The sequence below is a fragment of the Pistacia vera genome, unplaced genomic scaffold (genome assembly GCF_008641045.1).
Source record: "Pistacia vera cultivar Batoury unplaced genomic scaffold, PisVer_v2 Contig41, whole genome shotgun sequence".
Classification (NCBI taxonomy): Eukaryota; Viridiplantae; Streptophyta; class Magnoliopsida; order Sapindales; family Anacardiaceae; genus Pistacia; species Pistacia vera.
The window spans coordinates 177,784-203,177 of NW_022196235.1; the positions used below are offsets into that span (position 1 = coordinate 177,784).

Here is a 25,394-nt window from a genome sequence, read left to right on the forward strand (position 1 = left end):
GTAACAAGTTATACTTTACTTGTTTTCAATTTGATTGAAATTTTTTGCAAAATAATAATATACGTATTATAGAATTGTATTGCATTCCAACTTTCAAGCAAACCTACTCAAAAAGGACAAGTCAAAAGCACAAACCAACTAAAAGAAAATTGTAGCAAGACACACTACAAGTGATCAACAACCATTAAGCAAATAGAGCCCCAACAGGCACAATCCCAACTCAAAGGAAACTGCAGTAGGGCGCACAGCAAACCAAGAGGACCAACAACCAACAAGCTGACTGAACTCCAACTTGCAGAAATAGCAGCCACCCTCCAGCCCAGCCATAAGACAAAAAGTAATAGCCTTAATTAAGGAGAAAACCAACCCAAACTATTAAGCTGGCCTTTAGATACTCAAGTAACGAATCAAGTTGGTGACAGAATCAGGATCTTAGAATGACAAAGACAAGTCACGATAGGGACGAGAACGGCACCAGTGAAGTCATCAGCGAGAACGACAGATTGACAGAGGTTGGAGAGATATTACGTTTTTTTCTGTTATAATTTCAAAATTTCCAAATCGTTTTGGGTATCTTTCGATTTTGGGTTTGTTTGTCATTTAAAAAACTTTAAAATTACCTATTGCCCTTATTACTGTCAAAACTATCAAAAACACCCTTCGAGCTCGCTGAAGCTCGTGAGCTTTTCAAGCTGCAAGCTAGAGCGATCAAGCTCGGCTCGACACTATAGTCAAGCTGCTCAAGCTCGAGCTGAGTTTGAGCCGAGCTCGAGCTACTCGTTAGCGGCTCGGCTATCACCGACTCAGTGTTGAACTAATAGTTAAAGGATATATATGACTTTCCGTTTTATAAAATATGAAAAAGCAACTAAGGAATTTTGTTTAATGTAAAAATAGATAAATATATAAATATATTCCATATAATTTGTTATAATTAGAATCAGAATGCCTAAATCTCAATTTCTTCAAATTTCTCTTCATCGAATATCTTTCCAGAAAACCATACTCAACGCCACTTTAACATCAAATCCTCACCATCCACAGTCATTACAAACTTCACAAAACTACTAATACACTAAATCATACCTAGCACAATTGAAGAAAAGATTTCAGAACATCACCATTCATCTAGAAGGTAAATAAATTTTACATAATTTAAATCAAATTTTGGAACGTACTCCTTCCGTGGGTATCTTGAGAGAAACTGGAAGAACAAAATGAGATTTAGCAAAGAATGGGACTATTGTTTGGTCCGACGGAGGAGACCAGAGCCTCGTTCAACCTATTGCTCAAAGGTTTGGATAAAAATATGATAATGAGTCGGCCCAAATTTGTACATAAAAAAACCCCAAAGGAATAACAACAGAGAAACACAATAAAGTTGCTAAACTTCTAAGGAAACAAACTTGACCAGCAATTATCTAAAGTAATAACACAACTGAAATTAAACATTATTTTTTAATATCTGGCCAAACTCATAACAACTAGAAGACGTGCTGCATGGTTGCGAACTGGAAGGAACCATTGGCTACAGAAACTGTTGAGAAGAGCAAACAAAGGCCCACATCTTTCATGCCCAAAAATTCACGTGCGAGACATGCACACAAACAACTCCTCCCTTAAATGGGCTCTTGTCCTCAAGAGCAAAAAATTGGAAATTGCTGATTTTTTTCAACAAAAAAATAAAAATAAATAAAGGGTGGGAGATTCTTGTTGTTGAGCTGCACAGATGAATTTGAGATTTATGATGCCACTTTTATTGACGCTAGAGGAAAGCAGTAGAATGGATTTTCTGGCCTTTTCTTAGAGGTAAAGAGGGGGGACGAGAGAGTGAAGAAGATGATAGGGCGCAGAGTAGGAAGAGATGAAGGAGGAGAGCATGAAGCAGGGAAAAGAAATGGAGGAGGCGATGGGTAGGGTTTATTTTGGATCGGACTTTAATTTATTTTTTATTCAATTTTTTTTTAATCTAAAGAAAAGAAGTAGGGGTATCTTGGACTTTATAGAAAAGATGAGTAATACTATGTTCAATAACCAAATTGTACTAATCCAAGTACTAACAATTGAAATTTTAAAAACTCTTTTATTTTTTTTTAGTTTTTTGGAGGAACTGACGTGACAATAAGAAAGGTCAGTCATGTCAGTTAGTACTTGGGTTAGTATGATTTTGATTAGTGTATATAACATTATTCCAGAAAAGATATTGTATTAACCAACAAAATTCGATGACGTCCGTTAGTTTCAGGGACGATTTTGCACGTAAAAATTCATTTTTTCCTTAATTAGTAAGAGTATAACCAAGGGACGTCTAATATTTACCTCGTATTAATGCATGAAAACTAACAGTTCATATTAATTAGAAATTGGTTAAGTTGAAGGGCAATTATGTGATTTCACTATTTTAATCTGTGGTGATAATAAGTTGTTTTGGTCAAGTCAAAGTCAAGCGGACGTAGGTGATAATTTTTCAAATGTGAGGGAATGTTCTGATAGTTTCTCATACGTAGAGGATATGCTTACGACAAATAAAACCCTTTGTAGTAACAGCAGCGGCGACATTAAGTAGTTCGCACATAAATCTCCACAACGACGTCGTACTCTGCAATCCGCAATCAGAAATTCAGAATTCAGAAAGCCACAAAACCGGCAACAGCTTCACTGAAATATTGATTGAAACGAAAGACGGAAGTTAGGGAAGAAGAATGTCATCGATATACGTGTTAGAGCCGCCGACAAAAGGAAAGGTGATAGTGAATACGACGCACGGGCCACTTGACATCGAGCTCTGGCCCAAGGAGGCACCAAAAGCTGTGAGGAACTTCGTGCAGCTCTGCCTCGAAGGCTATTTCGACAACACCATCTTTCACCGCATTATCAAGGGCTTTCTCGTCCAGGGTGGCGACCCTACCGCCTCTGGCACAGGTTTTTCTCCTTCTTAATTTCTTTGTTATATTAGGCTATCAATTGGGGGATTTTGGACTCAATTTGAAGTTCAAAATTAGGTTTGGAAGATTAGTTTCGAAGTTATAAAAGATTAGTAACTGGCAAAGAAAATTGTTTTTAATTGCTTATAAAGTTGTTACCATGAGATATGTAACTAACGAAATAGGAAACTCAAGATTGGAGAAAAGTTTGATGTATGCCTTTTAGATAAGAAAAGCTCTCGAAGTCAACCTTTTTTTCATTACTGGGTTTTTATTTTGAATTAGTTTTTAGGGTTCTATCTGAAAACTATTCTGGGAAGGATTTTGACCAAATGTATTTAAGAATGGTATTGAAGTTTTTTTTTATGAAGATACGAGGTGTGATTAGGATCTTAAATGTTGAAGAGTAGTTCTTCCTGCCTTCGATGGATTGATGCCTGACTAAAACAGTAATATCATCAAATATGACTTACGCTTATGTTGTTGGCACGGACAAAAGACCGCTTGAAGCAATAAATAAGAATACACTTAAGTTCATCAGGACCGGCTGCACTAATAACATGAAGAAGAGTAAGTAGGGCTTCTCAGACTACTGATTATTCAGTTCCATATTATGAAAATAATTCCAAGGATACAGTAAAGCCCAAATTTATAGGGTAATTGGAAGAGAATCTACCATTAAATGTGTATCTAGTAGTTGGTACGATAGAATGGGTCACAAATAAGGAAATTAAATCTGAGCAAAATTACATAGCGTCGATTTGGTGTTCCTTCACAGACTTCACAAACAAAAATTTGTGGATGAGAAATGAATTTTCATAGTAATAAAGGTAATGTGAGATATTGAATTATTTAAGAATTAAAGTCACAACTTAACTTTTGTCGGTCTGTTCGGTTCTAAAACAATATTCTACTTCTACAAATATACCTTTGTAATTATTGGCTTGAATTATAGATTGTGACTTAAAACAAATGATTTTTTCTTAAATCTTTTTCGGGGGATGAATTCTGGTTTTAAGGAAATAGAAAATTATATTTGGTTGCTTACTTTGTGCAAGCTTGCTTTTGCAGATATCATTCATGTCAGGGTCTTTGTTTATTGACATTGTGATTAAAAATATCGGCAGGTGGTGAGAGTATATATGGAGGCCCCTTTGCTGATGAGTTCCACTCACGTCTAAGATTCAACCACAGAGGGCTAGTTGCATGTGCAAATGCTGGCACCCCACATTCTAATGGGAGTCAATTTTTTATATCTTTGGATAGATGTGATTGGCTTGATAAGAAGAATACTATTTTTGGAAAGGTAATGCTGATTTCATTTCAAAATGTTATTCACCAATTATTTGGGGTGGCTACTGAAATCATTTCCTTGTTTTCAGGTCACTGGAGATTCAGTATTTAATATTTTGAGGATAGGTGAGGTTGATACTGATAAGGATGATCGGCCTTTGGATCCGCCACCAAAAGTGCTCTCAGTTGAGGTATGATTCTTGTAGTATTTCCTTTTTTTGGATGCCTAACAATTTCCAGAACTGTTTAGAGTTCGGTGATAACGGCAACCATATCATTGATTATGTAAAGAAATTGCAATATTTTTGTGTAAAACATATTAATACAATACAAAAACTTAGTGCTTGTATGCAAATTAATGAGTTGAACCTCTTTTTCTTAAATTCTTGTTTTAGGTATTATGGAACCCTTTTGAAGATATTGTTCCAAGAACGCTATCAAGGCCTTCTATCCAAACCACAACTGGTGCTGAAAATAGAGACACAAAGAAGAAAGCTGTGAAGTAAGTTTCTTCACCCATCATGTGGAACATCATCTTTAGGAGCCACTGAAATTAACATTATGCATACTTTGTATTTCTCACTCTTATTTTTTAAGGTGCATGTGGTATATTTGGACAATGCAGAAAGCTGAACTTGCTTTCATTTGGAGATGAAGCCGAAGAAGAGGAGAAGGAATTGGCAGCTGTAAAGCAAAAGATCAAGAGTAGCCATGATGTTTTGGATGACCCCCGTCTTCTGAAGGATGATAAAGGATTGGTAATGATCAATTATCTAACATGTGTGCACTTTTTATGATTAACAAACTGAATGGTATGGTAGATCACAAATTTGTAGATCTAGTTAATTTTTTTTTTTTGTTTATAGGAAACAATTATATGTACTGATATTAAAAAGAGTTACAGCAGTGGACCAGATGTCCAGAACAGATTCTTAAAAGGACATAAGCTGTACAATATAGATGTGAATCAATCTCTACAAAAACCCCAATGACAAGTTAATTGATCACCCCATTAGATGAATAAAGTAAAGTTAAAAATTGAGAAAATCCTTAGAGAATGCGATGCTAAGAACTGAATCCTTTAGAAGACGGGGGTCATCCAAAACGATGCTAAGAACTGAATCCTATTACATAAATCACTAACATCTTCACCAATTTTTCTTCGAAAATGCAAGCATTCCTTTCTTTCCATATCACCCAAAGGATTGCAAAAATAACACAACTCCATAGGGTCTTGGCTTTCTTTCCTCTTTGAAAAGCAACAGTTTTCTCTACAAGCAAATCTCCACAGGTTTTTGGGATAGCCCAGCTTTGTAGATCGAGTTAATTTTATTCCACAAATTGCTAATTCATATAAGGACATAAAAAGAGAGAAACTTTGGCACTTTTTTCTTGTAAATTATTTTTCCATATATAAAATCTTTGCACTTCAGTCCTTGAAATACCTCTTTGATAATTGCTATTGCTATATGCTCATCAAGTTTACTACTGTTTTTATTACTACAAATAAAATATGAACATCTCATGTCGTAACCAATATGATCAGAAATTTGTTACGGTTCACATATGTAACACATTGAATTCTACAATGCAGGGCACTTCTGGAGACAAAACGAGAGAGGTGCAGTTATCCGTAAGAGAAGCTCTGAGCTCAAAGAAAGAAGAGCCAGGAAAACTTATGGAAGCTGAATCCTTTAATTCCCCTGATAATAGTGATGAAGATGAGTCAAACTTTGACGCAAGAATGCGCGGGCAGATACTTAGAAGACGACAAGAGCTGGGAGATGCCCCAATCCCACCTAAGCAAAAGCCTCGAAAGGGTACCTCATTATATTCGACACTTTTTTGTTTTTAATACCATACTTCCGTGTTTACTGTCAAGATAAATATTTCCTCATCACATGTACTAAAGGGTCGTGTGACTTAAAGAGTTTGGAATTTGTTTGTTGTTTGAGTCACAAGATCCCCAACCCTTGCATAAAGTATAACAGACTCCCACCATGGAACTACTGAGTAATTGTATAGGAATAACCACAGATGTTTATGACATAGGTGTGGATACCATTGCAACTTGCTGGAGAAAATATTTTGTTTTCTGCAATTAAATGGTACTTCAACATTGGTATTTCATGGTGTCATATCATCTATCTATTGAAGTGGTTTTCTTATGTATCACTTTTATGCATCCAAATCAGTGCTGCAACATACTATTGTTCTTTGATACTTGAAACCTGACTGAGTTCCAAATATCTTTTACTGGTAGCATTTTAAACTTATTGAATGGTATGGCAGTTTTTTAACATTTTGAAAATTTAGAAAGAATAGCTTGGATATATTTATTAAAAGAAATAAAAAAGCTTAGATATCGTCATAACTTCTTTGTAATTGCTCTTGATATTAACATGAGTTGTCTTTGATTATCTTTTTTTTTTTTTTTTCTTTTTTTTTTTTTTGGTTTGCAGGGAGCTCAAGCCCAAAGTATAATGACATGTCTACTCGAAGGTAAAGATACAAATGAAGTATTTCAAAGTTTCATTATTTTTTAAGCTCAATTGTGTCCAGATTGCTTGCTCATTTTCCTCTTGGAATGTTGATTTAGTTTGGAATTTACACATACAAATTCTTATTGCAGACTAATTTTTACTAATTGACGTGGCATTGTTGTATTTATTCTTTGCTACAACCTGTCTGGAGCAGCAGCAAACTCTAAGAAAACTTTTGCTTGCTTAATTTACCTTTGTTTTATGGATAGAATTCGCACAAGGTTTATTCCTGAAAACATCCTCAAAGCATGATTTTAACCTAGTAACGATTATTGAGTTAAGAAATATAATTAATTTTTGGTAAACAAGTGAAAATCTTGTGGTTAGACAAACTGGGTACAAGAGATAAAAGATCCTCTATATGGGCTTGCTTGGCAAACCAAAAGAAACTTGATTCTGTATCCATACCTGGTAGGATTAGGAGGGTTTTCAATCATTAGGAAAAGTACTTAATGAAGGTAACAGTTTCTGTTCCTAGCAATTCATGACATAGAGAACCTTCCACTTTAGAACATTCTCCCTCTTCCTTAAAATTTGACACAGTTAGAATCCAAATACGTCAACCGAAGAGTGAAATTTCAAATTGCTGCCAGCTCACTGAAATTTAGTTAACCTTTGCTATGGATTAGGAAAATTGATATGGAAATTAGGAGGATTTTCAATCATTAGGAAAAGATCGAGCAACTTTTTGATTAAATCCTTGTTTGATAAATATTATCTTTAAGGTATTAAGTTTGGATACAAAAGTTAGTAGCTTTTACAAATTGAGCATCACTTCCTTCTTTGTACAACTTTGGCCTCTGTACTTTTAAAGGTATAACAACTTTATGATTTCAAATAATGAACCAATAATGTGAACAATTTTTTTTTTAAGTTTTTACTGAAGACATTTTGTCGTATTTAATTTGTTTATTTGCATTGTGGACTGTAATACTTTCTTCCTGTGGCTGAATCTGCTTTTTTTCTAAATTAATATTTTTCCTGTCTGATTGAACCTATTCCTTTCACTGAGGTTAACAAATTCAACACTCACTACTATTGTTGTTTTTCTCATCAGATCTAATGCAGAAAGCATTGATGATGAACAACCAAGGGTGGAAAAGTTGTCCTTGAAGAAAAAGGGCATAGGGTCGGAAGTCAGAGCTGAACGCTTAGCCAATGCAGATGCTGACTTACAGCTCTTGGGTGATGCAGAACGAGGAAGACAATTGCGAAAGCAAAAGAAACGCAGGCTTCAAGGACGTGAAGATGAAGTACGTTATATATCACAGATCATCTTTGTTTTTCATCCGTTATATGCTTGTGAAAGTTTGTACCTCATCCTAGTTTTCTCTTGCTTATCTTCCATTCTTTCCTTCATTTTATGCTGTCAGCAGTGGCTGTCCCAAGTGATCCATCTGGTTGAAATATCATAATATAGTTTAATCAAGAATGATGGAAATCGAGAGAAGATGAAAAGAGGCAAAAGCCAATGCATTAGCTGCATAGGTGTATCTGGAAATCATGCACATTAAACATTTTAGGTATTTAAGCTGAAATTTTAAATGAACCAGAAAATTTAACCAACATTATTTAAAATGTAATAAAATGAATATTAACATTTTTCTTGTGTGCTGTTTATTTAATATTCCTCGAACCATTTCTTTTGGAAACAATTCATATTTAACAGTTGAAATTTCTACATATTTAAAACTAATTGTTTCCTGGTGAGAAAAAGCCTTGAAACCTAAAACTGAAGGTGAACTTTTGGATGCCAAATTTAATTAATTTATCATATTGCTAAGACTTGGACAGAGGAGGTGAATTTACGGAATATTAGGACATTTCTTCATACTGTACTGAAATCCTCACCCACTCCCCCTTTGTCCCCTTAGCAATTTTAAATGCAATCCTTTGTTATATTATCAAATTGAGGTTAATGACTTATCCCATATAAATGATCAGTGGAATAAAGATATCTAGAATGAAGGAAAGAAAATAAATTTTTGGGGTTAGTTTGCGGTGTATCCATGCATGAAAACAATAATCTTTTATGTGTACCTATTTATTGTAACATACTTCTCTTTTATATGTGTTATTTACCATTTTTGTTAACATGTGCTTTGCTATTGCTACTATCAGGTTTTAGCAAAGCTTGAGATGTTCACAAAGGCCATCTCTGAGAAAGCAAATGCCTCAAGCAACAAATCGGAAGGCGGTGAAGATGAGGATGTTTCTGATTGGAAAACTGTAAGGTTAAAGTTTGCACCTGAGCATGGCAAGGTAAGCTTTCTCTATTCCTGACATCTCCAATTCAATTCGTTTCATTTATCTGCAGGCCTCACGCCAATTGTATGTGCAGACATTTTACATTTGCTATTGTCTGGAATTGACCAAGGAAAAAATGAAGTCTTAAACATTGCAAATTTCCTTTTATTTGTAACTTAAAAAATTATGATGATAAGCATAAACAATTGAAATTAGATAATTCATATAGCAGTTTTGGAATTGCATCTTCATATGCAGTGGAACTTGTTCTATAATTACTTATTTTTGGGAATGGTTTTACAGATTAATTCTCTTTCATGTCCAGACCCCCCACACTGGACTTTATTTTTTATTTTTTTGGTGAATCATCATGCAGGATAACATGTCCCGTAAGGATGATCCAAATGACTATGTTGTGCATGACCCCCTGTTGGAGAAAGGGAAAGAAAAGTTCAACCGAATGCAAGCCAAACAAAAGCGGCGAGAACGGGAATGGGCTGGCAAGTCTCTTACTTGACTTATCTTAGCAAACTTATACGAGCTTGTGAATATTAAAGGCCGAATGAAACTGATGAGTTGGTTCACATGGTGGTTTGTCTAAAACCGTGCAAAGGTTCTTCAAACCATTGAAGCCAGTTTCCAAGAAAATAGGAGCTTGTGTTTTATTTACTTTAGTTTTATTCAGCCCAGAGCAACTTTAACTGAAAAAGAGAATTGCAGCCCTTTTGGTATGTAACTTTATACTCTACTCTTTTTTTTTTTTTTTTTAAATTTATAATATGTTTAATAAGTAGGTAAGAATGAACGAAGTAGAAGACCAATTTATAATTTGGTATTCAAATAATTTGACTGCCGTTCCCACTGGTTCAATCAGTGTGAAGAGTTTTGGGAAATAGCCAGCCCCATTAACTAAAATTTTGAAAATGTTATTATTAAACAATTTGACCTAGAACTTGAGAAAGAGGCATATTTGTGTGTCATGAGAATCAGTCAAGGCAAAGAGATTGACACGACGTGAGCGTCTGTAGAAAATCACATGGTATGGTTTGAGTTGGTGCCTCTTCTTGGATCATTCATTTCACACACCACGCGTCATTTTGTTAAAGAATGAAACCATTTCTAGAATCACTCCGCAAAACTTGAAGTTAAGTTAACGAATTGACAGCTATAAATTCCAGTTGATTGTGGGGAGAATGGATTCCTGGTTGTTAAGCAAATATTATCACTTAGCTTTACAAGTTTACTAATTATCAATTAAAGACTTAACAGTTTACTTATAAATTATAATTATATTATATCTAATTAATAACAGTTATAATTTTAGTTTTAAATTTTTTAAAGGTTTTTTGTTTTTTTATTAAATAATAAACATAGAACACGTTAATATCATTTATATTTTCTTTCCCAATTAACAAGGCAAAATGGTGATGCTTTTTGCTTTGATGTTGTTCACATTTCAATTTTGGTGTTGGTCAAAAGTAGCGTAAATTGTTGACATTTGGAGCTAAAGTCTCATCGTAACAAACACACAGATTAACTTCACTGCGAACTTAAACCATTTTGTCAACTTCTTGTCTCCCGAAGTGGGACCCCCTTCAATTTTCTTATTTTTGCTTTGCTCACCGTCTCATTTTATGCGTCAATATGTTTTCTTTATAAATAATTACATTTACCCCCCTTGGTTTGGGTCCTGATTTTGTAGACTTCCCTGATTCTAATCAAGGGTAAGTAGTTAGAACTAGTTTGTTTTTTTGCAATAAAATTAAAATTAATTGACGCCTATTAGTTTAAGGGGTGTTTTGTAGTGTTTAAAAAGTTGAGATTTGAACTGGGACCAAAAATCTAGGGGATTAAGTCTTTGTCTTTAGTATAACAAAGACTCCTCTCTAATGAAATTACTTAATGAAAAGTCTGAAAATATTCAAAGGTAAATAAGTTTGACTTTACTTTACTTCATGACTTTATTGTATTTTTACTTCTTGTTGAAGTATATAATATTCTCTTTTTTCACTTTATTATTTTATAAATTAAATTAAATATAATAGGCAGCATGGCATGGCATTTTTGAAATGTAGCGTATATTCGCTCAGCTCAACAGATTACTTGATAAAGATGGCATTCTTTACAACCAAGTAATTCAAATACTACTCTCCATCCACACCTTACCATTTCAAATCTTCATTATTATTTTGTTTATTTTTTTAAAGTTTTATATTGTATTATTTTAGCATTTTAGTAGTTTTTATTTTTATTTTTAATGACCAAAGTGTTTGGATCAGTTTACGTACACCTAACTAAATCTTCCCGACCTAAAAGTTGTTTACCACCCTCACCCTATTAGGTTGTCGTTTATGTTACTTGGCTTTAAGATTTATTATATAAACATGATTGTTTCTCAGTTTCATATTATAGGTGTCAATTAATCATATTTCTATAAAGTTTTGATACTCAGTTGGAACAACTCATTCACCTTTATTCAAAATTTCTAAAACAATTCAGAAATGTTGCAAAATTCTATCATATGACCCACAACTAAGTGACCAGTTTGACAAATCCAACATACACTTCTCTCTCTCTCCTCTCTCTCTCTCTCTCTTTATATATATATATATACTCACTTGAGATCCAAGTTGAGATCAAATTTGGATAATTGAAATACATAGTGTTGATCGTGATTTTGACACAACGATTCGCACGTGCAAATTGTTATATGATTAGAAATTACTGTAAATTATTAATCAGATACAAAAATTGAATAATAATGAGAGAGATGATTTTTAAAGTGTTCGATGCTTAAAGCAAATCCTATCTACTGTTTCTTTTATATATGAGAATTACAAGAGATCGCGTATAACAAACCGAACAGAGGTACAATGATAAATATTCAAGAGAATATCAAGCAGTATCTTTCTATAGGTTATCTTGTTTTGAATAAATATTACAATCAAAATGAGGTTCAGTATCGAATCCGAAAATGAGAAGGGGAGTCCTCTATTTATATAAGATGAATTAAAGGTAATGATTATAAATCTGCAAGTGGGTGGTGACGTGAAAGTCTTTCCTTCTCCCATTAGCTGATAACTTAAGATATCCTCAAATTATCTGGGGCTTGGAAAGTTGCGGTCCTCAATCACTTAAGATAAAACATAAATCTGTTAAGTCTGACAGTCATCGATGAGCAACGTAGCTCTTGGATAGATAAACCTTCCTAAACTCTGATTGGTCTTTGCTGAAAGAGATCAACATCCCTCTGATTTTTTTAGATATACACATAGCATCACCTTCTCGAGGATCAAAAGGGGTGGTTTATTAATAGCTAGGGCAATAATAATTTTGAAAGAATATGGGTAGTAAGTAGATTTAGACATTCCAAAAGAAGTTGAGAAAAATGAAAGATCCATCCGCATCCGCATCCGCGTAATCAAAGTCACCGTCCAACAGCACCTACCCCCACCACCCCCACCCACATCATCCATTATTAAAGAAGTACTGCACCTGCCGTGTTCACACTACACACGTTTTTTTTCACTTATCCATTGAACTCAACTATGTTTGATCTTTGAACTTTTATATCATTTTCCTTGACATATGCCAAACCAAACAACACTTCATCGACCTCTTTTTTATTATTATTATCAAACTTTTCCCTCCCCCATTTCCGTATTCCAAATCTTTGTGTTCACACTTTGTTCACACCGTTAAACCCAATTTCATAGACTTTCTTGTTTTTTCTTTACCCCTTTTTCATTCCTTATATCAAACTCTCCCTTCTCTCAATCCAACAAAAAACCATCATTTCTCTTCTTTTCTATTTGTGTTACGTTTTCATCTTTGCTTCAATCTTCAACTTTCTTCGAATTATGAATGACCACCACCACAGCAACCATCATAGTATCAGGAACGCGAGGCGAAAAGATGAAAGATCATCGCGTTAAAAGCGATGTTTGAACATGAAATAAATCATTTCGCGAAGATGATGATGGAGAAGAGGAGGAAGAAGAAAGACTTAAAGGGTATTATTACTTCATTGATATTGTTGGAAGAACACGAGAAGGGCATTGAAGAAGAGCAGAACAAGCCTCTGCTGAAGCTAAATCACTCTTCGACACAATCAAAGAAGAAGACCAAAACCATGTTGGATATTACTCCGATCTTCAAATTACTATTCAGAAGAAACTGAACATATAAATAGAAAGAAGACACGCGTTCTCGCCTCTTCCGTTGCCACCATCGCTGCCGTTGCTGAATCAGATAATCTACAAAAGTCTGTCAACAGAAGCGGTGGGCCGGGCACGGCCCGCACAGGCGTTTGTGGGTCAAAGACCGGTCAAAGGCTTGGTGGGATGAGTGCAATAGTCCTGATTACCCAGAAGAGGAGTTCAAGAAATGGTTCAGAATGAGAAGGCAAACTTTTGATATGATAGGCGAAGAGCTGAATTCTGTTTTGCCAAGGAAGATACAACTTGTGCGAATGCAATTCCTGTGAGGCAAAGGGTTGCCGTTTGTATCTGGGACTTGCCACTGGTGAGCCACTTAGACTCGTGTCAAAAAGGTTTGGTTTAGGCATTTCAACTTGTCATAAATTGGTTCTTGAAGTTTGTACAGCTATTAGAGTGTGTTAATGCCAAAGTATTTACAATGGCCGGATGAAGAGGGTTTGAGGAAGATTAAAGAAGAGTATGAAGTCAGGTCCGGGTACCAAATGCGGTTGGTTCTATGTAACCACACAATTCCTATTATAGCGCCTAAGATTAGTGTTGCACTTATTTCAACAGAGAGCAACTGAGAGGAATCAGAAGACTTCGTATTCGATTACGGTACAAGGTGTTGTGGATCCGAAAGGGTTTTTTACTGATGTATGCTTGGTTGGCCTGGTTCGATGCCTGATGATCAGTGTTTGAGAAGTCTGCCTTGTATCAAAGAGCAAGCGGGGGTCTTTTGAAGGGAGTGTGGATTGTTGGAGGTTCAGGGTATCCCTTACTGGATTGGGTGTTGGTACCTTATACACAGCAGAATTTGACATGGACCCAACATGCTTCAATGAGAAAATCGGGAGATTCAAAGGGTTCTAAGGATGCATTTGCGAGGTTGAAGGAAGGTGGAGGTTTGCAGAAAAGAACAGAGATTAAATTGCAGGACCTGCCAGTGGTTCTTGGGCATTGTGTGGCTGCATAATATATGTAATGAGCATAGAGGATGGATCGAAGCTTGAAATTTGACCTTGTTGACGATGAGATGATCCGATGTTCCTGAGGTCAGCCACTCATGAAGGCTAGAGATGCCATTGCTCATAATCTTTTGCACCATGGCCTTGCAGGCAATGCATATTTATAGTTGAATGATTTGTGTTTGTTCATTTGATGAGAATATGATTCTTTTGTTAATAATTATCATAGTTGTGTATTCATCCTAATTTGATGAGGGCTATCTAAACATTACAATATATATTTTGCCCTCCTTCAAATTGATGAACATTGCTATCTTACATAGCTTTAAGTTTATACCCAAAGAGACAAACAATGTGCCTAGGTTCCATACTCCACAAGAATAAAAAGATGAATGATTTAACATATATATCTTCTTTTGCTATGGTTTATAAGTGTTAATGTCAAATTGTTGAAATGTTATGTATTATCATTCTGTGATTATTTAGCTGCATATATACAATGATCCCAGAAACCCAAACTAATGTTCTTGTATATCTGTTTGAAGGAAAGTTTTTATGTGTTGCAGAATAACATTTTGCTTTATACCTCTTGCACTTATATTATTCTGTTATTTGACTCATCAACACTCAAATTGGCATGAATCTTGCTGTTATAAAATGGGTCAACATTCCCAAACCTAAGAGTTGGATTATTATATGGTTTAAGTTCCTTCTCACTGTTTGAAAATTAAAACAAGCACACTTTGAACATGTAACAATGAATATTTTAATTTTCGATAGGTTTCTCATAACTGAAAAAATGTGCATATGTTTGATTAAGCATTAATGAAATGGGCAATCAATCATCAAGAGTCGTTAATAGGGGAATCATGTCTTCTCTATTTAAACCACTAAATTATAACTGCACTTTTAACATAAAACCATATAACAAAATGTAAACCACATCTCATCAAACTCTGAAAATGTCAACTACCCCTGTTTGCCGCACTGCAAATTTTTGTTAATTAATGATAAATGAAACTGCATGAGGTCCACTTTCCCTTGGTTTTTGTTTGTTTATTTATGTTGTTTCAACTGTACTACCAGAAAACTATATATATTTGGTATGAGTAAGCAATTTGGGCGATAATGAATGTAACTAATGCTGAAAATAGCCTATATTTCACAGAGGACAAGGATAGAAAATGACACCTTTCGATGTGTAGTGTGAAATCATCAATATTCTCCTTTCTCAAACATATGGAACTCACAGCAGCATTCAAATCACAACCACTCACAGAATTTTCCAATCTGAATTGTTTAACTTCTGGAAAATCCACACAAAATGTCATGGAAATAATATCAGTGCTGCTACTTAACTACCCTCTGTTTTCATACCCAAAATTCATCCATTTCTTTCTAATTGAAACCATGATGCAAGATCATTATAACTCAACTGCTTTAAAGATTTCAATTTTCATACCCTAGCTTATCTCTCTCTCTTAGTAAGACGAGATTTTTTAATCAGTTTGATGATTCTTAACATTCAATTTTCAACCATTTGATGGCTTCATGTCAATCATATTCTTGCAACCAACACTATAAGATTTCAATTTTTATGTGCCACACAATTACATTCAAATGTGATTTTAAATATTTTAAGATTATTTAAATATTTTTTTTTAACATCATTAGTAACGAATTAAGGCAGGAGAAAAACTATGTGATAAAGTGGGAAGGTTAAAAATTTGAAGATGGAATTAGGACGCAAAAATAAAGGCTTTTTCAATTAGAGGTCCATTCCATCAGTTTGGGGAGAAATGGACATAAATTTACGCAACCAACCAATGCCTAAGGGTGGAGCATCAATAGGAATGTACAAGCTTATTTAATCACCCAACGTAATTTTATATGAAAAATGGCTACCAAAACCACAGAATGGCTCAAAACTATAACTATACAATTCAAAATGAGGACGGCTGTTTCTATACCATAACAAATCCAAACCAACTAAATGGATTGTCGTCCAACCATGCACAAGTACTCACCGTGGAATCCCAATCCGCTGCTCATCACCATCAGATGGACGGAAAGGGAACTGTGCAAATTGGATCCTCAAAGTAGGGGACTCAGGTTTTTTATCATCAAACTTGTAACCTGTAGAGAAAACCCACATTTACAGACTGTCAGAGATCTATTCCCGAGTAAAATGATTAATCATTTGAACAACCTCAAGCATCAATCTTGATTAACAAAATTAGTGCCGAGAGTTCAGCATGCATATCAATTGAGTAGTTTCTTTTCCAATAAAAGAAACTATTTATCTTAAGCCTATGCAAGTAAAAGATAAATAATAAATTAGTTGACACCTGCTGCCATAATGTAACGAACATGAAATTTTGAAAGAAGTGTAAATGCAATGTGTTGTGTTATAATCAACACTGAACTATATTACATATAAAGAGTATGCTAGCGATGAATTTACTGGCATATGGAAGTATCCTTTTCCCATTGTCCCTAAATGAAAGTAAAGAGAAGTTCAAAGAATTTTCCAAAAATATTTGATAGAAACATCAAAATAATTTCTTGTATTACCCTACCATTAAGAGCTTCCATAGCAGTCACAGCACACTTTGAGTCCATGAACTCCACGAAGCACAAAACCATAGCCTTATCTCCACTCTGTAACACACTTATTTATTGAGAAAATTACAGAACTCTGAAAACATAAATCTAACAGAAATAGCACAGAATGTAATCATATGAGCATCAAGAACTAGAAAATGATGACAAGTTGATGGGCCAGAATTGATTCATTGGAATGTATACCATAATATGCATTGTAAAATCTTCACATTAGTTGAATCTAATAGTTATCAATTTTGTAAAATTCAATATTATCTTTGGATGTGGCATTAAAGACCTAACCCAGACCCCATACTCCCTGAGACAAATCCTGGACAGATCCAAAAGCTTGTAAGTAATTGAATAAGTGAGGCTAAATAGAGCAACATAGCAACAAAGAATACATATAACTACTCTAAATCGTTGGGTAAAATTTTCAGTGTATAGCTTTCAGGTCAACTTGAGTTGAGTTAATTACGATGCTATAAACAGAGGGTACAATATACCACCATCAAGATTCCGGACACTCAAAACCAGAGTCACTAATCATTCCATCCTCCACAAAAATTGCTGACGTTAGATGAACATAACATTCTCAGTCATTCTCCAGATAAACCATATGCACTGAGACTTGAAACTATATTTGACATAAATGAATAAAGGAATCTCTCAGTTTGACAATGTAAGCCCTGCCTCCAAACAAGTATAATAGGTTTATTGTACTTACACGTCTGGGCTCCTTGTGAACAACTTTGATTTCCCTATAGCCAATAAAGGGACGGAAAAGATCTTTTGATTATATGTCAAGGAGACAGAACAAAGCAATTGATTAATGGATTTTCAAGAACATTTCATTACTTTTTCATTACGTCACAAGGCATATCTCATTCTGGTGCAGCAGAGCCAATGCCTGAAGATGATGGAAATTTTTCGATTCGAAACTCATATTATATGTACTGATTTTTCACATTTCTAAGAAGTATCCAAATGACCAGTCATGAAATTAAAAGAAGCACCAGGCATCTCAAGATGTCACACATCAACAGGATAATGCACACATACATACACATGTACGCACAAAAGCACACATAGGAAAAAAGGATACGAGCTACTTCTCTTCTGGTACAGTCAGTTGGGAGTCCATCAACAAACAGAATGTTTGATTCTCCTTTTATTAGCAGGGAACCATTAACGTTTCTCAAAGAATTGGGCATTTCAATCCTACCAGGAATAGGTGGACCAATGCCTAGTGCAACATCCCGTCTTTGAACTATTAAACTTGGATCTTGTGGAGGAGATGAGTAGCCCTTTACACTAGCTCCTGCTGTGATTGCACCCATAACAGGCTCAGGATGAACTCCAATCCCTGCAGTTTCATCCAAGCCATATGGCGAAGGCCGCACTGCACTTATCTGGAAGTAAAAGCACAAAAAGGAAAAGAAATCCCCTCATTACGTACACCAATTGTAGAATAACTAAAAACTTTGTCTACAGTGAAATTTTTACTTCTCTCTGTGGAAAATCAGAAGCAACTCGCAAATCACTAGAGCCCAAAGGTTGATGAGAAACAAAAGAGGGTGCCTTAGGAGTCAAGTAGCCAGGAAAGCTAGACCTTGCAACACTGCCTGTTACAAAAAGGATTATCAATGGGAATATCTATGCTAAAACCAATTTAGAAACAGGAAAAGATGGAGAGGAAAGATAACTAGTCATACATCAAAACAGTAATATGCTGTCTACATCTTTTTCATGCAAGGTTATTCTACTATTCATCAACTTAATTATAAACAGCAGCAATCTTCCCAAGACATGGCACTAAGAGGTATAAATAGTGCAAAGACAGATGTGAAGACTAGAAACCATCTATCAATAAAGCACCAACATGTGCGTAGCAAAATATCAAATAACCAAAGGACCATTGACGTGAGACTGAACCAACGTAAGTTCATTAAAGTAAGAAAAGCAATGGTTCAGGCAAAGGAACACAAGCACTCATAGGATCCATCTAAAGTCAAGAACTTCAATATGAGCAAATGTTAATTCAGTCATTCCAGTCAGAGCTACAATCAGTTCAGCCACCCGTCCATCATATCTTTACACAACCAACCTTGAGAAACAAGGTGAAATTTTCCAAAGTAAATTGAACAAAGGAGAGATGACACTGTTGACACAGTGAACTAATCAACCAAGCAGAAAATGAAGAGAAGTACCTACATACGATTCTTCAACAGGAAGGAAACGTTTGAAAGCATTAGGATCAGGCATCCAAAAATTCAATTAAGAAACCTAAACATCAGACAGTAACTAGAGAAAACAGTTAGACACCAATGTTTGGCTTAATAAACAGTAAAACATAACAAACAATAATGAATTCTAAAATTACAAACGCGATTTTCATCATCTAAAAACTTTAAAGATCGACTATCACATTACGAATACAAACTAGGCAATCATCTTAATAGCTGTACTACCAAATTTGTAATACATAAGAATTAAGAATTTTGTATAGACAAAGCATAAGCATCTATCAAGTAATTAGATATTAAGACGTAATAGTCTTGGCAGCATTTAGACCTCACTTTTCACTTTATTTTCTCACATTTTCTCGGCAAACAAACAAAGAATTCGAATGTTAAGGTTTAACTGTTAGTCTACGGTGCGCAAATAGAGTTTGAGAAATTAAAGCTAGGGAAAAGAAACGAACCTCTGTCTGCGGAGGCATCGTATCGATAATAGGGATCACTCATGGCTTCTGTCAGTCTCGCCTCCTCTCTCGCCTCCTCAGTTTATTTACCGGTATTTGAGGTCGCCGGATGACGGGATGCGGTAGTGGCAGTTCTTTTACGGGTAAAAAAATGAACACCCTGAGATATCAGACTTACGAATCCCCCAATGTTTTGGAAACTATCAATAAGATCCTCAATTGTTGGTGAGAAAGTTAGGTTTAATTACCCCGAGGAAACACTCACTATAATTTATCATCACATATATAAATTGAACAAAAATTACAAAAAGAACTTAATAAACATTTAATTCATTGAATAAAATTTCATAATTTTTTTATAAATTTAAAGAGTAAACAATATGTTCCCACCCAAAGATTAGCAAAATTCCAGTTCCCACCCCTAGTTTTATTTATTCCACTTTCTCACCCTTAAATTAACAGAAAATCATTTAATGTAACGGTTAAAGGGTAAAGTTGTCAATTAAATCGCATTAAATCTTAAATAAAAATGAAAATTTTAAAATAACCCTTTACATCTCAAATTTCTCTTACAAGCACCCATCATTACTCCCCTCCCTTGTGGCCGCCAGAAAAATCCAGACCTAGCTAGATTCCAGTGCCATTTGACATCAGCGCCACCACTACTAGCTTCCCCCACTCATCCCTGACAAAACCCACCATCCCCCAGCCTCATCGACCTCCATTTTGGCCGGATCTAGGCCTTTTCTCCGCGATTTTCCCCTTCCTCGTGGCTACCGGATAAATCAAGATCTAGCCGGATTCTGGCGTCGTTTGACATCATCGCCACCACCACTAGCTTCCCCCACTCATCCCCAACAAAACCCATCCATCCCCCAGCCTTGTCTGCCTCCATTTTGGCTGGATCTAGGCCTTTTCTCCTCGATTTTCCCTTCCCTTGCAGCTGTTAGAAAAATCAAGACCAAGTCGGATTCCGGCATCGTTTGACATCACCGCTACCACCACTAGTCTCCCCCACTCATCCCCAACAAAACCCAACCATCCCCCAGCCTCATCCACCTCCATTTTGGTCGAATCTAAGCCTTTTATCCACGATTTTTCCCTCCCTCGTAGTTGCCAAAAAAGTCCAGATCTAGCCGAATTCCGACGTTGTTTAACATCACCATCACCACCACTAGCTTCCCCCACTCATCCCCGACAAAATCCATCCTTCCCCCAGCCTCGTTCGCCTCCAGTTTGGCCGAATCTGAGCCTTTTCTCCCAATTTTCCCCTCCTTAGTGACTACCGAAAAAATCTAAATCTATTTGGGTTAAAAAGTAATTTACTAGTAAGGGCAGCTTGGTAATAACATTCTCCATATTGGGTCAAAACCCAAAAATCATTAAACAATGTTAACTTAAGGGTGGGTATCTGAAATAAATGAAACCAGGGGTGGGAACTTGGATTTTCACTAATCTTTGGGTGGGAACATTTTACTCATTTAAAAAAATTGAAATGACAATGGTGTTGGGCACCACCAGCGGTGGTCAACTACTGGTAAATAGAAAGTCAACTATTGTTAAGCGGTGGTCAAGTCAAAATTTGTTCCACTAGTGTCAAATTTTCTCCCATTAAGACCGGAACAAGCTAATCTATAGGAATCCATTTGAATCACTGGATTCCGACTCCAATATTAGCCGCAAAATGTGGTGGACTATTTCACCACCTTCTGCGGCCAAAATAAGTGTCAAAATATGGTAATTCAACACCTTCTGCAGCCAAAATAAGCTTCAGAATATGGTAATTCAACCAGATTCTTGTAGGTCGGGAAAGTATGACCCAGACTAGGCAAGAGGTGGCAGTTGACCAGTGATCAACAATGGTTGATTGATGCTAGCTAATAATTAATATTTATCATAATACATTTTTAAATATTTTATTAAAATACAAATTAGTACGAAGGAAAATTTGTATTTTGACTAAATACAAAAATCATTATGAAAACTTGATTAAAAATACAAAAAATAGATTAAACATATATATTAAAATTTATGGATGGATGATCCATAATCCAATCCAATCTATCTTCAGATTATAAGAATGGATTGGATTGGAGATTAGATTAGACTGGATTGGATCTATCTAATCCACAATTTTTGTCATCCCATACAAATAACCTCTTGAAGTGAGCTCTCCTTAGGACACATTTATAAGACAAATTTTATTGTTGGGGTTCTTTTGTGCTAGGGGTAAAATAGTAAATATAACTGATATGAAAACAATTATAGAAAAATTACAGAAGTAACAAAATAACTGATCAAATAACATTATTAGTTTTTAGTCCAAGAGCATAGCCTAAGTCTCATAATTTTTAAATATTCGTTGTTTTTTCGAAACTTTTTGAATCTGAGTACAATGACAAGTAAATTTAAGACCTTCCCATGTAATACCCCATATCGGTGAGCAGTGTCCCTAAGGAATTGGTTTTGGTGTAGGGTGCAAAGTGTAAGAATTCAAAGCCTTGGTGGGAGTAAAATGTTACAATTGAAATGATGGAGGGCCAAATAAAATTTGGTAGAATTAGTATAAAATTGGGTTGTTCACCCAAAATGGAGAAGAATCGATAAGGAGATAAGGAAAATAGAGAAAGGAGAAAAGAGAAGAAGACGAAGAAGAAGAAGAAGAAGAAGAAGAAGAAGAAGAAGAAGAAGAGGAAGAAGAAAAGAAATAAGAGAGAGAGTGATTTTGAGCCAAGGTAAGTGTGAATCATGCTTGTATTCATCCCAAACTCTAGCTTTCTCCCAATTTCCTTGTTTATTGTTGGGGAAAAACCTTAATTTTGGTGTGTTGAATGTGGGTGTATTGTGTATGTTTGTTAATGGAGTTAAATTTAGTGTGAGAGGATGGATTGGGGAGTGAGGAAAATGGGCTAGAGTAGAGATGTTGAAGATGGGTTTTGAGGTTAGGGTTATTTAAGTTTTAATTAATAAAATTGAGTTGATGTTGTTGTAAATGTGTTGTGCATGTGTGAAAGGTTGATTTGGGGTATAGTTTTGAGAGAAATTGTTGAAACGACATTCCCTTCTGGAAGTCCACTGTAAGAAGGGCAAAATTTCTCTTTACCAAGTATTAATTCGCCTGAATGTGGACCACTTTCGCGTCTACGTCCAGAGCCCCAAAGTCTTGTTTCTGTTTGGTATTCTCCTCTCTCAGCTCGTGGAATCCTCTAGTAGAGTCCATATCAATCTTCTGTTTAGTCATGTGTAAGGTAAGCAGAAACTGTATGAGAAAAGAAACAAGAGTTAGCCTTTTTTTTTTTTTTTTGAAAATCATAAAAGTTAGGAAATCAACTAATACTAAAAAGTCCTCGACAAGAACAAATTGTTTTACCCGGCTTTGCAACTGAAGTGCAATAGCCGCTAGATCCGCGGGTCGGGAAGCCACGAACTCCTCGAAGGCTGCAACAAGTTGGCATTCCAGCAACGTATACACCACCGACTGCAGGTGCTTCGACAGTTGCCCCGTGGAATTCAGCACATGAGGGTCTGATCCTAGAGGAAGAAGCACCTCGTCGACTCGTTGCTTGCCCACTCTCATTTGGGCAACTACGACCTCCCTTTCTCCTCTGCGCGAGCTCTCGAGGACCGCCGAAGTGCCAGGGACACTCCTCGAGGGCACCCCCAAGTGGAAAGCCTGGTAAGGCTGCAATCCCTCGGGCAACATCCCGAAGCCCTCTGGCTTGGACTCTGACTCTTCCTTGGTAAGTAGCTGTTTCCTCTTCTTGGCCTTCTGGCCCATGGTTTTCTGCTTTGCAACGTGAGTAGCCACGGGCCGAAAAGCCTCTCCACGTCGCTCCATGGATGTTCGCCTTTCGCCACCAATCTGTACCCCTCCTATGGGGATATTGCCAGGGGTCACCTCGACTGGCTCAGTCAGGTCGACCCGGGGAAATATGAACCCCTTAGTTCTCTTCGATGGCTTTGGAACCCTAGATGGCATAGTCACTGCGCGCCATGGAAGCATGTTAGCGAAAAGGTCACCTCTGCAAAAAAAAAACCAAGGCGTTGTGGATCCGAAGGGTTTTTTACTGATGTATGCATTGGTTGGCCTGGTTCGATGCCTGATGATCAGGTGTTGGAGAGTCTGCCTTGTATCAAAGAGCAAGCGGGGGGCTTTTGAAGGAGTGTGGATTGTTGGAGGTTCAGGGTATCCCTTACTGGATTGGGTGTTGGTACCTTATACACAGCAGAATTTGACATGGACCCAACATGCGTTCAATGAAAAACGGGGAGATTCAAAGGGTTGCTAAGGATGCATTTGCGAGGTTGAAAGGAGGTGGAGCTGTTTGCAGAAAGAACAGAGATTAAATTGCAGGACCTGCCAGTGGTTCTTGGGGCATGTGTGTGCTGCATAATATATGTGAGATGAGCAATGAGGAGATGGATCGAAGCTTGAAATTTGACCTTGTCGACGATGAGATGATCCCAGATGTTCCTGTGAGGTCAGCCACTCAATGAAGGCTAGAGATGCCATTGCTCATAATCTTTTGCACCATGGCCTTGCAGGCAATGCATATTTATAGTTGAATGGATTGTTGTGTTTGTTCATTTGATGAGAATATGATTTTTTTCTTTGTTAATGAATTATCATAGTTGTGTATTCATCCTAATTTGATGAGGGGCTATCTAAACATTACATATATATATTTGCCCCTCCTTCAAATTGATGAACATTGCTAGTCTTACATAGCTTTTAAGTTTATACCCAAAATGACAAACAATGTAGCCTAGGTTCCATACTCCAACAAGAAATAAAAGATGAATGAATTTTAACATTATGATATCTTCTTTTGCTATGGTTTATAAGTGTTAATGTCAATGTTGAAATGTTATGTATTATCATTCTGTGATTATTTAGCTGCATATAGTTCACTGACATGATCCCAGAACACAACTAATGTTCTTGTATATCTGTTTGAAGGAAAGTTTTTATGTTTGCAGAAATAACATTTTGCTTTATACCTCTTGCACTTATATTATTCTGTTATTTGACTCATCAACACTCAATTGGCATGAATCTTGCTGTTATAAAATGGTCAAATTCCCAAACCTAAGAGTTGGATTATTATATGGTTTAAGTTCCTTCTCACTGTTTGAAAATTAAAACAAGCACACTTCATGAACATGTAACAATGATATTTTAATTTTCGATAGGTTTCTCATAACTGAAAAAAATGATGCAATATGTTTGATTAAGCAGTCATGAAATGGGCAATCATCATCAAGTTAGCTTAAGTAGGGAATCATGTCTTCTCTATTTAAACACTAATATTATAACTGCTACTTTTAACATAAACCATATAACAAAATGTAAACAACCATCTCATCATAGACTCTGAAAATGTCAACATACCCCTGTTTGCCGGCACTGCAAATTTGTTGTTAATTATGATAAATGAAACTGCATGGAGGTCCACTTTCCCTTGGTTTTTGTTTGTTTATTTATGTTGTTTCAACTGTATCTACCAAGAAAACTATAAGATATTTGGTATGAGTAAGCAATTTGTGCGATAATTAATGTAACTTAATGCTGAAAAGATGCCTATATTTCACAGAGGACAAGGATGATGAAATGACACCTTTCCAGATGTGTAGTGTGAAATCATCAATATTCTCCTTTCTCAAACATATGGAACTCACAGCAGCATTCACAAATCAACAACTCACAGAATTTTCCAATCTGAACATTCGTTTAACTTCTGGAAAAATCCCACAAAAGTCATGGAAATAATATCAAGTGCTGCTACTCTAATCTACCCTCTTTTTCATACCCAAAATTCATCCATTTTCTATTCTAATTGAAACCATGATGCAAGATCATTATATAACTCAACTGCTTTAAAGATTTCAATTTTCATACCCTAGGCTTATCT

General features: G+C 35.9%; 2 protein-coding genes and 1 pseudogene across 2 annotated transcripts; 2 read left to right on the plus strand and 1 right to left on the minus strand.

The window, feature by feature from the left end:
* The first annotated feature begins 2,547 nt into the window (after positions 1-2,547).
* LOC116142478 (peptidyl-prolyl cis-trans isomerase CYP57) lies at positions 2,548-9,756 on the plus strand. Its single transcript, XM_031427905.1, has 10 exons — positions 2,548-2,922; positions 4,052-4,230; positions 4,307-4,408; positions 4,613-4,719; positions 4,843-4,975; positions 5,812-6,037; positions 6,680-6,719; positions 7,818-8,013; positions 8,882-9,022; positions 9,384-9,756. The coding sequence occupies exons 1-10, from the start codon at positions 2,703-2,705 to the stop codon at positions 9,522-9,524; spliced, it is 1,485 nt and encodes a 494-aa protein (XP_031283765.1). The 5' UTR covers positions 2,548-2,702; the 3' UTR covers positions 9,525-9,756.
* Positions 9,757-12,980: 3,224 nt separating this feature from the next.
* On the plus strand, positions 12,981-24,044 carry LOC116142472 (annotated as a pseudogene).
* Positions 16,166-19,750, minus strand: LOC116142483 (RNA-binding protein 1-like). Its single transcript, XM_031427908.1, has 6 exons — positions 19,483-19,750; positions 18,285-18,403; positions 17,884-18,190; positions 17,506-17,567; positions 16,754-16,835; positions 16,166-16,310 (listed from the first exon to the last, which is right to left on the minus strand). The coding sequence occupies exons 1-6, from the start codon at positions 19,523-19,525 to the stop codon at positions 16,198-16,200; spliced, it is 726 nt and encodes a 241-aa protein (XP_031283768.1). The 5' UTR covers positions 19,526-19,750; the 3' UTR covers positions 16,166-16,197.
* Positions 24,045-25,394: the final 1,350 nt, after the last annotated feature.

Bases quoted from the DNA above. Each gene is read 5' to 3' on its own strand.
- LOC116142483 (XM_031427908.1), bottom strand. From the start codon at position 19,525: ATGAGTGATCCCTATTATCGATACGATGCCTCCGCAGACAGAG. The intron at 18,404-19,482 runs GTTCGTTTCTTT...TTTTTGTAACAG, and splicing joins CGATGCCTCCGCAGACAGAG to GCAGTGTTGCAAGGTCTAGC. The intron at 17,568-17,883 runs GTATCCTTTTTT...TATAATCAAAAG, and splicing joins TACCAGAAGAGAAGTAGCTC to ATCTTTTCCGTCCCTTTATT.
- LOC116142478 (XM_031427905.1), top strand. From the start codon at position 2,703: ATGTCATCGATATACGTGTTAGAGCCGCCGACAAAAGGAAAGGTGATA. The intron at 4,976-5,811 runs GTAATGATCAAT...TCTACAATGCAG, and splicing joins TGAAGGATGATAAAGGATTG to GGCACTTCTGGAGACAAAAC. The intron at 6,038-6,679 runs GTACCTCATTAT...TTTGGTTTGCAG, and splicing joins TAAGCAAAAGCCTCGAAAGG to GGAGCTCAAGCCCAAAGTAT.